Here is a 13,523-nt window from a genome sequence, read left to right as displayed (position 1 = left end):
CATTTCCTTTTTCAGAATTAAGGAATGAAACATAAATATAATATGAAAATGGAGAGAAGTTCTTAAGTTTATTGACATTATTTGGTTTATGCCTTCTGCATTATCACCAAACATATTTCTCATTACCTTTACAAATAAATATAATTTACTTTGTGTAGTTTTGCTACACATATCTTTTTATTATTGTGTTTTATTTGAATTGTTGAATGTACATAGCTGGAAGTAACAGACATCAAATACTAGACTATGTTTTGTTTTTTTTACATTCCACCTAATTTTCCCATTAAATAGTCTAGGGTAATTTTTATTATTGTAATTAGACCTGTTGGTTTCAGCTTTCAGTGTTTATAACCATTATTTAAAAAAACCTGAAATATTTTTCTAATCACGTCCAAGGTTTAGTTTTTAAGATAATCTCGACTATTAGATGAAACTGATGTTGAAACTTATATTAGCTACAAATTACTGAAGTCTAGATGTGGATAATGTTTTGGTCTGTGTGATGAGGCCTTTATCAGAAGCTGGCACAGAGCCCAAAATGTTGTCTAAACTCCATGCGGGTGCAGTTTATAGAAGATTTAATGCCAGCATATTCAAAATAGCTTACATTTTATTCATACTTTAATGTCACAGCTTACAAGTTAAAAAAATAAGAAAAAAATTAAAGCAATTATTGCACACTATGTATACTGAAATAACTGTGCTTTCTTATTTAATAGGTATTAAAACTTTTATAATTTTCAGACCTAACAATACTGTAAACTGTTCTGTAGTACCATAATATATGCTTTAAACATATCTTTAGCACTGTAACATACATTTTAATTAGTAGTATTGTTTTGAAAAAACTAAATGTTAATGACAATTATCAGGAAGAAGACTAGTTGTTACAAACATTGATTTATTCACACTGCAAGCATTTAACTTCATTCTCAGTCATTGCACACACATTTCAATAATTTTTACTTTGGCCCTGAAATGCAAGGAAGAAATTGTCAAAACCTGATAAGACATATGACTTAACAAAACTTACAACAGAGGTAGCAAACCAGTTTTACATTAGCTGGGGAACAAGGTAGTAGCAACATTTTTTAAGTATATGTATGTCACTGTACGAGTTTGTTAATGTAAATGTGTATATGCATTCTTAGTCTTTTCTAATGCTAACTGAATTTTTTTCTAAATATAACTTCTACAGTAAATACATGTGTATATATGACCTCTTCTCTTCAGTCTTTTTTGTATTAGATTTTTAGAGTTTTTTTTTGTATGACATAAAACTAAAGTAAAGCAAAACATTGAATAACAAAAAATTATCTTGTTTATACAGGGGTTCTATATGTATTTGCTGTATCATCATACATTTTAATGATTAAATTAAAGAAATTTAAATATTGTAATACATTATTAGTTTTAAGATAAAAGTATACCTTATTACTCAGCATCAAATGCGAGTATGGTTACAGTCCCCGTCAAATACCAATTACTCTATCACAAGCACGAGAAGTTATCACAATACAATGGCACATAAGAGGATAGATTTATTATTGTACATAAACAGCTCTTTTTTTTTTTTTAGTGTGATAAAAATGCTTTACTAGAGTAGGAAAAGCTTTAAAACAACAATAAGAGAATCCACTATGTCTATTTACCCATTACTTTATAAACATTTGCTTTACTGCCAAATTTATAGTTGTTATCAACTTAAATTCAACTGCTCCATGGTATGTTAGTGTAAATTTAATGTATTTTCACAAAAAAAGATTTCAGGATACACTCTTAATGTTTCAGTAGATTCCATTTCTTTTAACATTTATTGTTTTTTTAACTGTTTTACATAATGCTCACACTCTAAAAAGTATCTTGTTGTATCAGGTTAGTTGTTTCCTATTCTTCAGCACTTGTCCACCCATATTGGTTAAACATTCTAGCCTAAAAAATACAGTATTGGAAATAATTATGGAAATAGTGAAGAAATGTGTATAAAATACTACAGGAAGGACTCCTCTTTATCGTGTGAAAATGAACTGCACCAGAGTACAGTACATGTTGATAGTTTACATTGTGATTTGAAGTCATCCAACCAATATGAAAATGCCACACCATAAAAGCCTCTGTAGTCATACTATGTCCATAAGCAGTAATGTATTTTCATTCATGCTGCTAAGACTGAAATACCACATGATATCCATATAGAAATCAAGAGTTTGGCTGGTCAGAAGTACCTCATGCAACAAATTGTGGCAAGACTCCATTTTTCAGTAGGAGCTGTATGTATGACTGTGAAGAGGATATGTAAGATTGGTCACTGTTAATTATAGAAGTGATCGAGGTATGAAGCTGAAATCCACCAAAAGTGATGTTAAGTTCCTCAGAATACATTCCTTATGAGATAGACAACAGTTGATTACAGATCTTCTCAAGATCTTGCTGTAAATATGGGTGTGAATGTTACTTCAAGAACCATAAGATACATATTATCTTAAAGTCGTTTCAGTAGACCTTGAAAACTGCTGCTGAGAAGGGGTAACCAAAGAATGGAATGAGAAAAGCTGGATACATCTGCTCTTTTCAGGTAAATCCAGTTCAAATTGTCTGGCAACAATCAATGATACTTTATTCAATGGTAGAAAAGAGAGTGGTACCATATTAGTGTACAACATCTACATTGAAGCATGGGGGTGGAATCAGACAAATTTGAGATTGCATTTCTGGCACTGGTGTCAATGATTGACGTAAGATAGATGGCACCCTGACTGCTGACGAATACAAGCAGATTTTGATCCATCATGCCATTCCATCAGGAAACTCAACTCCCTGGGCAGAATTTATCTTCCAGTAAGACAGTGATCTCAAGCATACAGGAAATGTTGGTGAAATGATACCATCACAGTAAAGAAGCTGATGGAATATCATGGCTTTGTCTGCACAGAGTTCCAATATGAATATTCTTGAGGTTGTATGGGTTTATGTAAAAACTGAAAAGATCAAAAGGGGGTTAAACAACATGGCTGAATTATGGGGAGAATTATAAGACATTTGGAACGATATTGATAAACTGTATGGCAGCATAAAAACAAGGTGCAATGCTCTGTGTGAAGGAAATGTTTCACATACAGAACCCTAGTACATTGTACAATTCATTCATGTTTCTTTTCTATTTTATGTAATATGTTTTGTAATATTAATAAATTCAACATTAGTTGTCATTACTCATTGTTACTCCTGTATGTTTAGTGCTTGTGGTGTATTTCCATAATTATTCCAATTGGTGTGTATGTATATATATTCTCTTCTGACTCACCCAAGCCTATTTCTTTTTGTCATTAGGTTTTACTGAACCTATCCTTCTAGTGGATTTTCACTCTTCTGCTTTAAAATCTTAATGAATTTTTTAAAGTTTTTATATTCTCAACACAATGTAAGATTGTGACAGCAAACTATCTAATGTACCCTCAATGGTTTATTGGAGGATTACAAATAACTTTCTCCGCTATATCACAAGCTTCTGTCTCTGGATTGAATAATAGTCCAGTACGACAATAATCTGAATACTTATGTCCATCCACACAGTAGTAAAAGACATGACATGATCGAGCATAATCTGGATAAACACCATCAGGCTTATCATGACAGTCAAACAAGAACTGAGAAGGAACTCCATGCACATGATGCTCTACTGGGTCTTCAGTACAAATAATATTAGTAGTAGTTACACAAGCTTTGTTATGGTAATCAAACAACTGATCTTGAGGACAATTAAATGTATGTATTTGTCCATTCTGACAGTAAAAATATTGTTTACAGTCTTTTGATACATCTGGATAATATCCATTTTGTCTTCCTGTACATTGAGTTTTGTGATTAGTCATCTTAGGATCCTGACATATTACATTTTCTGACATGTCGCACTGCCCTGTGTCCATATTGAACAACATGGTAGTAGGACAAGTAAAAGTCTGTTGAGTATCTTGTGCACAGATATGAAACTGTTTACACCCAGTTGTTATATCTGGGAAGATTCCAACTTGATTGGATGGACACTGGAAACTTGGAGGCATCCATGAATCTGTAATTTGTGGTTGAGCTACATTGTTGTTTGTTGTTAAAATCTTATTGTTACTTTGTTTCCTAGGAAGTAAAGGGGTCTCATTTGGTTCATTGAATGTTTGAGGTTCAGTAGATATTCTGTACGCCTGGAATCCATCTGTCATGTTGGCATTCTTACGTTCACCAAATGCTTTAGTTAAGTTCATTGGTGTTTTGCTTGGATCAAAAATATTCAACTCACTTTTATCTTGAGTAGTAGTCTGTTTATCTCCTATTTTGGAACCAATGGTTATTGTTTCTGCTTGAGAAATGGGATTTAAACTAATAATATTATCTGTTGTTTCATCCAGCAGATTAGGGACAAGGGTGTTTGTTAGTGTGTGATCTAAGATATTATAGAAGGCAGTAGTATGAGGCATTCTTTGATTCTCTAGTTCAGAGGCAAAGGAGCTAGAAGTCTTATGATCTAGTTGGTTTGTTGCAACTGTGCCAAGTGTTGTTTCATCTAGCACAAAAGAAGTACTTTTGGTAACGTTTTTAGGCTTATTGAGGAGGTTATGTAGAGAGCTGTTAAATGTTGTCAATTGATCCACTAGAATAGACTCAGTAATACTAGGTGGTGTTGATTGATCTATAGTATGAAACACACTGGTATTAAAAATTGATACTGGAGATGATTCATCAAATGTTTTTCGATATAAATGACTAACAGAAGTGATACCAGATATTTTTGTTTGAAGTATAGGGTTAGAAGTAGTGTTGTACACATTTAATGTGTGTTGTCTATTAGAATTTATATCAGCAACAAGCTTTGATTTATCTTTAAAAGTATCTTGAAGTGACATCTGAGTATCACCAAAGCCATGGGTTATGTTGGAGGTAATATTTGTTTGGGTTATATAATTATTTTTGGAGTATTCCTCAACTTGTTTGTCTTGATGAGATGTTTTTATATGACTTGCTCTTCTGACCATTTCTAACAGTGCATTATATTGATCCTTTAGCTTTTTTTGATGGCTAATTGGTACTCTGTCTAGCATTTTTGATACTTCAATAATCAGTAGTATGATTCTATGCTTGTCAGTTAAGTCATCTATTGTTGCTGCAGAAATTGAACTTTTATCTTTTTCTGTACTTTTATTTACTACTCTGGTATTTATATATGACTCATACTGCCTTTGCAAGTTTTCACTGGTATTTCTGTAACTGTCATCATCATCTGAATGAACTGAAATGCTACTATAAGAATCAGAGGGATTGATGAACATCATTTCATCATTCCTGATGTTTTCTGTTTCAGTATCATAACTTTGAGTGTGCTTTATATTTTCATGTGAATAATTATTTTTTTCACTTAACTCTTCTTTATCAAATAACTTAAAATTCTCTTTATTCAGCTTAAGGTCTGATTGTTCTGAACTTTCGTGACTTTGGTGAAATTTATTTGCATGCTTGTTGATTGGGCTTTCTGATGAAATGCTCTCAGAGGTTTTGAGAAAGTCATGGTGGAAACCATTCTGATTTTCTCCATCAATATGATCACTGTACTTGCTTTGTGAATCTTCTGATAAAACACCTTTCAAGTCATCTTGATAGATAATGTCTAGTTGACCTGTGTGAGGAATTTCTGAAAGAAAAATTTGTTTACTGTCCCATGACCTGGATTCCTGCTGTTTTCTGCTAGAACCATTTAAAGAAAGTTCTCCATGACTACTGTGAATTGGACATTGTTTTCTAGAAACATCATATTGAAAGTGTTTCTTATCATCCTGAATAGCATATGGTTGATGCTGTCTGCCTATTACATCAGACAGGATAATTTCTTGATTATCCAAGATATGCACAGCTTTATTATCCACTTCTGGGACTTCAATTACAAGGTTTTTCTCACTAATGTTGGCTGGAATATCAGGCTGTGTTCTATTTTGAAAACCAGGTAAAAGACTTGTTTCATTATTTTGGTTAATGATTTCTTGATGTTCTATACTAAGGAACTTCTGTGAAAAGCCTGCTTGTTCACGCTGCTCCTGGATTTCTGTCTGATACCCACCTGGAACACTTGTTTGGAACTTATTCCAAGTTCCCTGATCTATTGTTTCTTTCTGTTTCCTATTGGACAAATCAGATAGTAAATAATCCACATCAATCTTATCTTGAATATCTATGCTGCCAGGAGTATTGAGTGGTGAACCTTGTTGACTGCTTTGAACTGCTTTATCTACTTCACTATTCTCATTGAAGTGCTTCCTATTTAGGACTTTGGAAATAAATTGTGTTGGACTCTCTTGATCTTGAGATATTGGATCCTCTGTTCTCAAGGGTTTAGACCCAGAACTTTCTAGACTGCTGTCTGCCATAGTTTGTTGATAGCTGCTGCTTGGTATTTTAGTTGAAACACTATGCCCCTCTGGGATTGTAGGTGGAGTACTTTCATTATTATGTATATTTATATATAAATGCTCACGGCCTTGGATTTTACCTAGAAAGTATCCATTACTGTTATTATCCTGATTATGTGAATGAGTATTATGTATACTGATGTGATCCATCATTTTGAAAGAGTCACTTAGAGAATCTTTCTGCTTGTTTTGTTCTATAATATCTAAATTATCCATTCTTGAAACACCTTGCGAAATGCCATCTGAATTTCTTTGATTATGGGTTTTTGTTTGTTCATTGCTTGGAAGTTCAGAAAAATAACTTTGCCTTTGCTCAAGTAAAATATCTGAATGATGTGGTCTGGAGATTGTGGGTGATAAGCTTTCCTGTTCTTTCTCATCCAAGTTATATGGATGATCCAACCTGGAAACCTCAGTTGGAAATTTCCTCTGGATTGTAGAATGTAAATACTCTCTTCTTTTTGTAACTTCAGGTATAAATATTTTCCGATTATTCTGTTCTAAAGTCTGGTAGTGCCTCGTAGCAGAAATGCCAGAAAGATGGATTTCTTCAGTGGTGTCAAAATGAGTTTCATTTAAAACCTTAGGTAAGAGTTGTTGTTCTTTGTGAACTTGAACATTATAATTTCTGAAGTTATCTGGGATTCTATCCCCAAAAGATAGCGTTGGTTCAGAATAATCTTGATTGTCTGAAACCACTCCACTAATGCCATAGTTTTTTTTATCCCTACTTCTTGTTCTTTTGTCTTCATTTGTAAATGAGCTTCTTATTTCTTGATTTAACTTTCTCTTTCTTGCCACTTGACGTCTAGTATTACCACTTTCCTGGTTACGACGTCTAAGCATCAAGCGGTTATTTCTAGTCATTCGTGCTACATTATTTTTAAAATGAATTAAAGGTGTCTTTGTAAGGCTATCTTGATTGAAGTTATTTCCTCTGTTGATATCTTCTGTACTGTGAAAATGTTTGGGCAATCTTGATCCCCGTATTTTGGCTCTGTTATCATTGTTTAATGTGGACATTTGTTCAAGTGAAATTTTTTCCTTTGGTTCTCTGAACCTTTGAGTTCTAGTATGCAAAGGATATTCTTTATTTGTGCTGAATCTTTCATCTCTAATGTACAAAGCTTTTTCCTCATCTAGATTTTCTCTGCTGTATGTTTGATTTCCTTTGTTTAAAGGTCTATTTTCACCTGGTTCCTCATTATAAGATAGTCTATCTTCATTTGAGCTGGCTGTGGTAGACTTTTGGCTTCTAGTATACAATGACCTGTCCTCATCTTCAAGAAACATTTTACTGCTCGAGTACAAAGGTCTTTCTGCTGTGGAGTCTTGGTTCCTATTGTATGATATACTTTCTGAGACTTCTTTGGGTCCTTGATTCTTAATATTTGAATTTCTTTCTTTATCTGTTATGAACATCTGCCTTTTTTCTGTATCTGTTGCAAGCTCTTGATTGGTGTTCTTAAATCTGCTTTCTGCATTTTCATTAGTTGTTTGATTAGTGGTGTTTAAATATATTTCTCCACCCTTTGTGGTCCCCTGGTTCTTGTTTAAGTTTTTTTCTGCATCTGTTATAATCTGATGGTTACTGGTGTTCAAATACCTTTCTATAGTTATTTTAATATTTTGATTCCTAATGTTTACATTTTTCTTTACATCTTCTGTTGCCCCCTGAATCCAGGTGTTTAACTTTTTATCTGTATCTTCTGCAAAATGCTGGTTTTTGACTTTTAAATTTCTTTCTATACTTAATATTACCTCCTGATTCTTAGTGGTTAATTCTATTTCTGCATCTCTCATGGAATCCTGACTTCTGGTGTTTGACTTTATTTCTTTATCTGGTATAAAATCCTGATTTCTGTGACTTAATATTTGTACTTCAGTAGGTATTGGGAGCCCTTGATTTCTATTAGTTAACTGTAGGCTTTCAGTTGTGGCTAGTTTTTCCTCACCTTGACTGAAATCCCACTTCTTAATGTTCATGGGACCTCCTTCATTTGCTCTCGACTTGTGGCTGTTAACAACCACTGTGCTTTCTTTATTTTCTCCAGATGACTGGTACCACTTGTTAAATATACCTTCACTGCTATTATCTTTTGTTAATTTAGCAGCAACATTCAGTGGATGTGTTTCACTGTGGTGTTTTTGTGAATGTTGATCAAAAGGTTTGTGTGTTATTTCATAAGAACATTCTTTGCACATTGATGTATGTTTTGCAGGCATGTCTCCTGTTTGTATGTCCAGGGGTGAATAGGCATAATTCTGACTGTTTTCTTCAAGTTTTTCAGTAATTGTGGTTGATTTACACTGAATGTTTTCGCCAATATCATACTCACAGTTTGCAGTTAAAGTGTTGAAAAGGTAACCGTCAGGGCAGTATATGGTTGTTCTTTTTCCATGTTTACATACAAAGTACCGTTTGCAGTTCATGTCTGTGTCAGGGTAATAACCATCCACTCTGAAAATACAGGAGAAGTCAGTCTGGTGCTTGTTTCTGTTAGCAGGTTTTTTACAGATGAAAGTTGCAGGGTCATCACAAGATTTCAGCACTGGGTTATATGCCATGTTAGAAGGGCATATGAACGAAAATGTCCTATCATTCGAACAAATATGAAACAACTTACAATCTCTTTCTCCGAGTGCAAAAATCCCATTACGTTTGCCATTACAGTCGAACCCAGCTTCTGCTACAGGAATAGCATTTATAACTCTATGCAAGTTACCATGTGATTGATAACTTTGTGCTACAGCATGACCACAAGTGGCCTTACCAGAAGAATCACAGGCTCGAGAAATGGAATTAAATGTTTCACCAGCAGGGCAACTGTATGTGGCTCCCTTCTCACCCCAGCATTCGTGCCACCTTTTACAATCACTCTTTACATCCACATAAATTCCATCAGAACCATTGTTACATAAGAAAGTACCCAGTAACTTAGGTGCATAACAGTCCACTTCAGCATCTTCACATTGACCTGTGATCTGACTAAATATTCGTTGTCCTGGACACTTGGAAATGTAACGTTGTCCATATGCACAAATGTAAAACCTTCTACATCCTGAAAGAAAATCTGAATATAAACCTAACCGTCCATCACACCCATAATGAGATATATCCCATTGAAAACGAGGAGTAGCAGGTACAATGCTAGGAACTGCACACTCTGCAACTTTGGATGGCAAACACAACTCACTTGTACTATCAAAGAGAGTAGAAGTTGGACAGGTAGATTGAATTACTTTTTTCTGGTTGATACAAACGTAGAATGCAGAACACCTACTACCTTTTAAAGGATATGCACCATCTAAGCGACCATCACACTCCAGATCTTTGAAGGAATTACAAACCACCTGTGAAGGTAGCTGACATTTTTCAGTAACAGGGTCAAACAGTTTGTCATGTGTACAAAATCCCAACTGAATCAGGTATCCATCCTTACATATCATAAATTCACGGCAGCCACGGTCGAACCTAGGGTATATTCCATTTGCCTTTTGTTTGCATAATGATGAAAAGGGAAGTTCACAAATGCTTTGTTCTGGGTAAGCACAAGACAGTGTCTCTGGGCTGAACACCATTGGAGAAGGACAAAAGTATTTCCGGGAAATCCCATTCTCACACACTTGAAACGCCTGACAGTTTTTATCATAAACCGGATAATATCCTTCAGGAAGTTCATGACAGTTTAACTCCCGAGCCCTACCACATTCCATCTCCTGAGCGTCTACACAAATATGAAGGTTTTCATTGAAAGCTTTACCTTCTGGGCATGAAAACTCTTTCATTTCTCCTCTTTCACAGAGGAAGTACCTTCGGCAAGCCTCTGTAAAGTCTGCATACACTCCATCAATCTTTTCGTGGCAGTCGAGGCGCTTACAAGACACTTTTTCTGATAATCTGCAAGAACCTTTCTTCCAATCAAAACGTCTTCCTGGTGGACAGTTGAACTCAACCTTTCTACCATCTGTAAACATAATACATTGAAAAATAATTAAGCTAAACTCCCTTGTAATTAGTTTCTTGGTAGTTTTAATTGTGGTGTTTCTTTTAAAATGAATAGTTTAAAATGAAATTCCGCAATGACAATAATTATTCACATGCGAGTTCATTTTCTAGAAATTAAAGCATGTATATGGTTATGCTACGTAAAAAACTACGAACCTTCAAAGCAGTACTTTGTACCTTATGTATTTTACCCATAATGCTATTTGTTCCTACAAAGAATTCTAGTAAAACTAGCCAACATTATTAAGTAATGTAATACTTAGTACTATGGATGACAAAGATTCCAAATAATTGACGTGCCAAAAACCATCCTATTGAATTCCTAAGCAAAAAACCGACCATTCAAAGCATTGCTTAAGATATATTATGCGCATATATATTAATAATATACTAAAAAGGTCGCTAACATTTCCTTTATTCAAAAATTTATAAAAGCAATTTTTTCGTCTACTACCACCTACCTATCTGAGCACATCAGTGGGGCTAGCCCCTATAGGCTCGGACTACCGCTACAACATTTCTCCAGCTTACTTGACTGGTCTGTGGGTATCCGTTTTTGATATTCCAATAACTAAAACCACGATCACAAAGTTATAAAATGTAATCTCTACTTTGAAGTTTTATACACTTATCTGTAGGCCAAAGTAAGGATTAAATTTTATTAATTTATGATTGTGGTTTTAATTCTTGTAAAAGTTATAGCTATCAGGTATATGGTTATACTGAAAGTTTATAGATGTTGTGTCCATTCTATATAAAAAAACTAAACAAATAAATAGACAAAAACTGAAATTTTAACTAAAAGTATGGATCTTTGATTATTTGATTGAAAATCGTTTTAAAATTTATCCAACTTGTGTCACTTTACTTGAATATGTATATTTTATTGCAGTATTTATTTTGTTTTGGATACTTCTTATAGCAATTATATGAATGACCAAAGATCCCTACTTTTCATTAAAACTTTAGTTTTTTCCTATTTATTTAATTATGGATGTGAACTTTTATACTATTATTATAATACTGTTACGACAGCGGAGGTCACGTGACCAAGTAACACGTCACGCGCTTCTGGAACGTTCATGAAGCCTCGGGAGGTTGCTAGATTTCGGTATTCTTGTACATATAAGACGGTCAGGACGTGACGGCAACAATGTGTAATTGAACTGCAGACAGAGAGAGACGTATTGTTGAGCACGTGAGACGTTCGTTGTGAATTATAGCGTGACCGTGGAAATTAAGTGTATTGCAAAGTTGTATTTAGAAAGAATAAACCAGTTTTATTTAAGAAAGGACTTGTATCGGTAAAGTTTCTTCAGAAAGAAATTATACGGAAAATTAACTAACGATCAGAGACGTAACAATATTAACAGCTAAAACTAGAATCAAGTAAATAAACTTTAATCTAAATATTAAAAAATTCGTTAAAAAAGCTCGAAATTCTATCTTCGATATTACGAAAACCAATACACAACCATCTTTTAGAACATCAGATCCTTTACATTACTGTTTAGTATTCTAACGAAATAAGAAACAGGCTGTTAGCGGTCAACTGGGAGGTTTGTGATTCGATCAGCATTCTTAAAGTTAGAAATAAAATTTTTTTTTTAATCATTCAATAATGACAATCTACCTGTGTTGTAAATTATCAGTACTCTCTAAAGACGTTTTGAATACAGTAAGTAGTTTTCGAAACAATATACATATATATGAATGTGTCGTGCTTAATTTTTCTTAGAAATGACAGAATTTAATTATTCCAATAATCAAATATCTCACCTCGACAAAAATAAAAACTCCTACAGTCTGCACTGTAGCTGGTGTACACACCATCCTCCTGTTGTGAACAATCCTCCACTAAGAAGTGTGAAACGTCCTGTTTTGGAACCACACAACGAACATAGCTGGAAGAGTCACATCCAGATGCAGGATTAAATAGTGTTCCATTAGCACACCAAAACTCGTTCTTCTTCCCTGATTCACAAATAAAGAAAGCTCTGCAGCCTCTTTGGTAATCAACATAGGCACCATCTTGAAGGTTGGTACAACTATACCCTGATCCGCCAAATACCACTTCATTCTGAAAAGGCAAAACTTCTGTGATTTTTTAAAATTAAGTCGAGATTATTGCTTTTAATAGCAAACAAGCCCAGAAAAGATGTCCTTAGCTAACTGTCTAAGAGATAATTTTATTAGTGCGAAAAGATTACTCTGGCAGAGAATATAAACTTCCACACAATGTATTTTATGACTCGATTATTATCATATATTTAATAAATACACGTAAAGTTACGAACAAATCATGTATTAAATGGTTGCCTATCATTACGTGTTACGTAAAAAATAACTTTTTTCCTGTCTACAGTAAACTTTACAAATCTGTAACAAAGGAGAAACCTATTTAAACCACTCGCACGACTATACAGTCATGTACTGTCTGTCAGTCAGTAGACACTAAAATAACGTCACATAAGGGACGCTAAACGTTCCAATTTGTATTGTCGTGACGTCAGTAGTAAAACGTGAGCATGCCATGAATCACGAGAATAATTATGCACTCTGTAGGCTACAACAGAACATGACAAAATAACTTCAAAATCAAGAAATAAAAATATTTGTTACTCTTAATTTTGGTTTTATTTAATCTTGAAACAAAACACTTTCGAGGATCCTGCAGAAATACATTTAGTCTTATTGAGGCATTAGAATCCACTAGCAAATAAGATAGAGTCCCATTAAATGTGAAATCGATTGGTCTGAAGAAGATGTATGTAACATAAAAGAATATTTGATCCCCGATAGTCTCAACTAATATAATTTAAAAAAATAATTGTTTCGTTCAATAGTATTTTTTGTTAAAACATAAGTTACCTTACAAGGCAGGTCTTCCAGGAAACCCCCGCTGTAATTTCCAGTCTAGGAATATTTCATCCCCATTAAGCTTACCTCATGATTCACAAGCATTTGACTCAAATATTTAAAATAAAAACATCGATATATATACACCTGGAAAAAAGTTAAGCACCCCCGTGTTTTTTTCAAGTGATTCAGATTCGACGTTCTTG

General features: G+C 34.0%; 1 protein-coding gene across 1 annotated transcript in view; it reads right to left on the bottom strand.

The window, feature by feature from the left end:
- Window positions 1–884: 884 nt before the first annotated feature.
- LOC106459716 overlaps window positions 885–13,523 on the bottom strand; it is a 20,738-nt gene continuing 8,099 nt past the window's right edge. The window contains exons 3-4 of the mRNA XM_022386242.1: window positions 12,238–12,538; window positions 885–10,417 (exon numbers count right to left, since the gene is read on the bottom strand). Coding sequence (XP_022241950.1) covers window positions 3,456–10,417; window positions 12,238–12,538 — 7,263 coding nt within the window. The 3' untranslated portion in view covers window positions 885–3,455. The remainder of the gene's footprint in view (window positions 10,418–12,237; window positions 12,539–13,523) is intronic.

Source organism: Limulus polyphemus, unplaced genomic scaffold (assembly GCF_000517525.1).
Source record: "Limulus polyphemus unplaced genomic scaffold, Limulus_polyphemus-2.1.2 Scaffold651, whole genome shotgun sequence".
NCBI classification, from domain to species: domain Eukaryota; kingdom Metazoa; phylum Arthropoda; class Merostomata; order Xiphosura; family Limulidae; genus Limulus; species Limulus polyphemus.
This window is presented reverse-complemented; position numbering and strand designations above follow the sequence as displayed.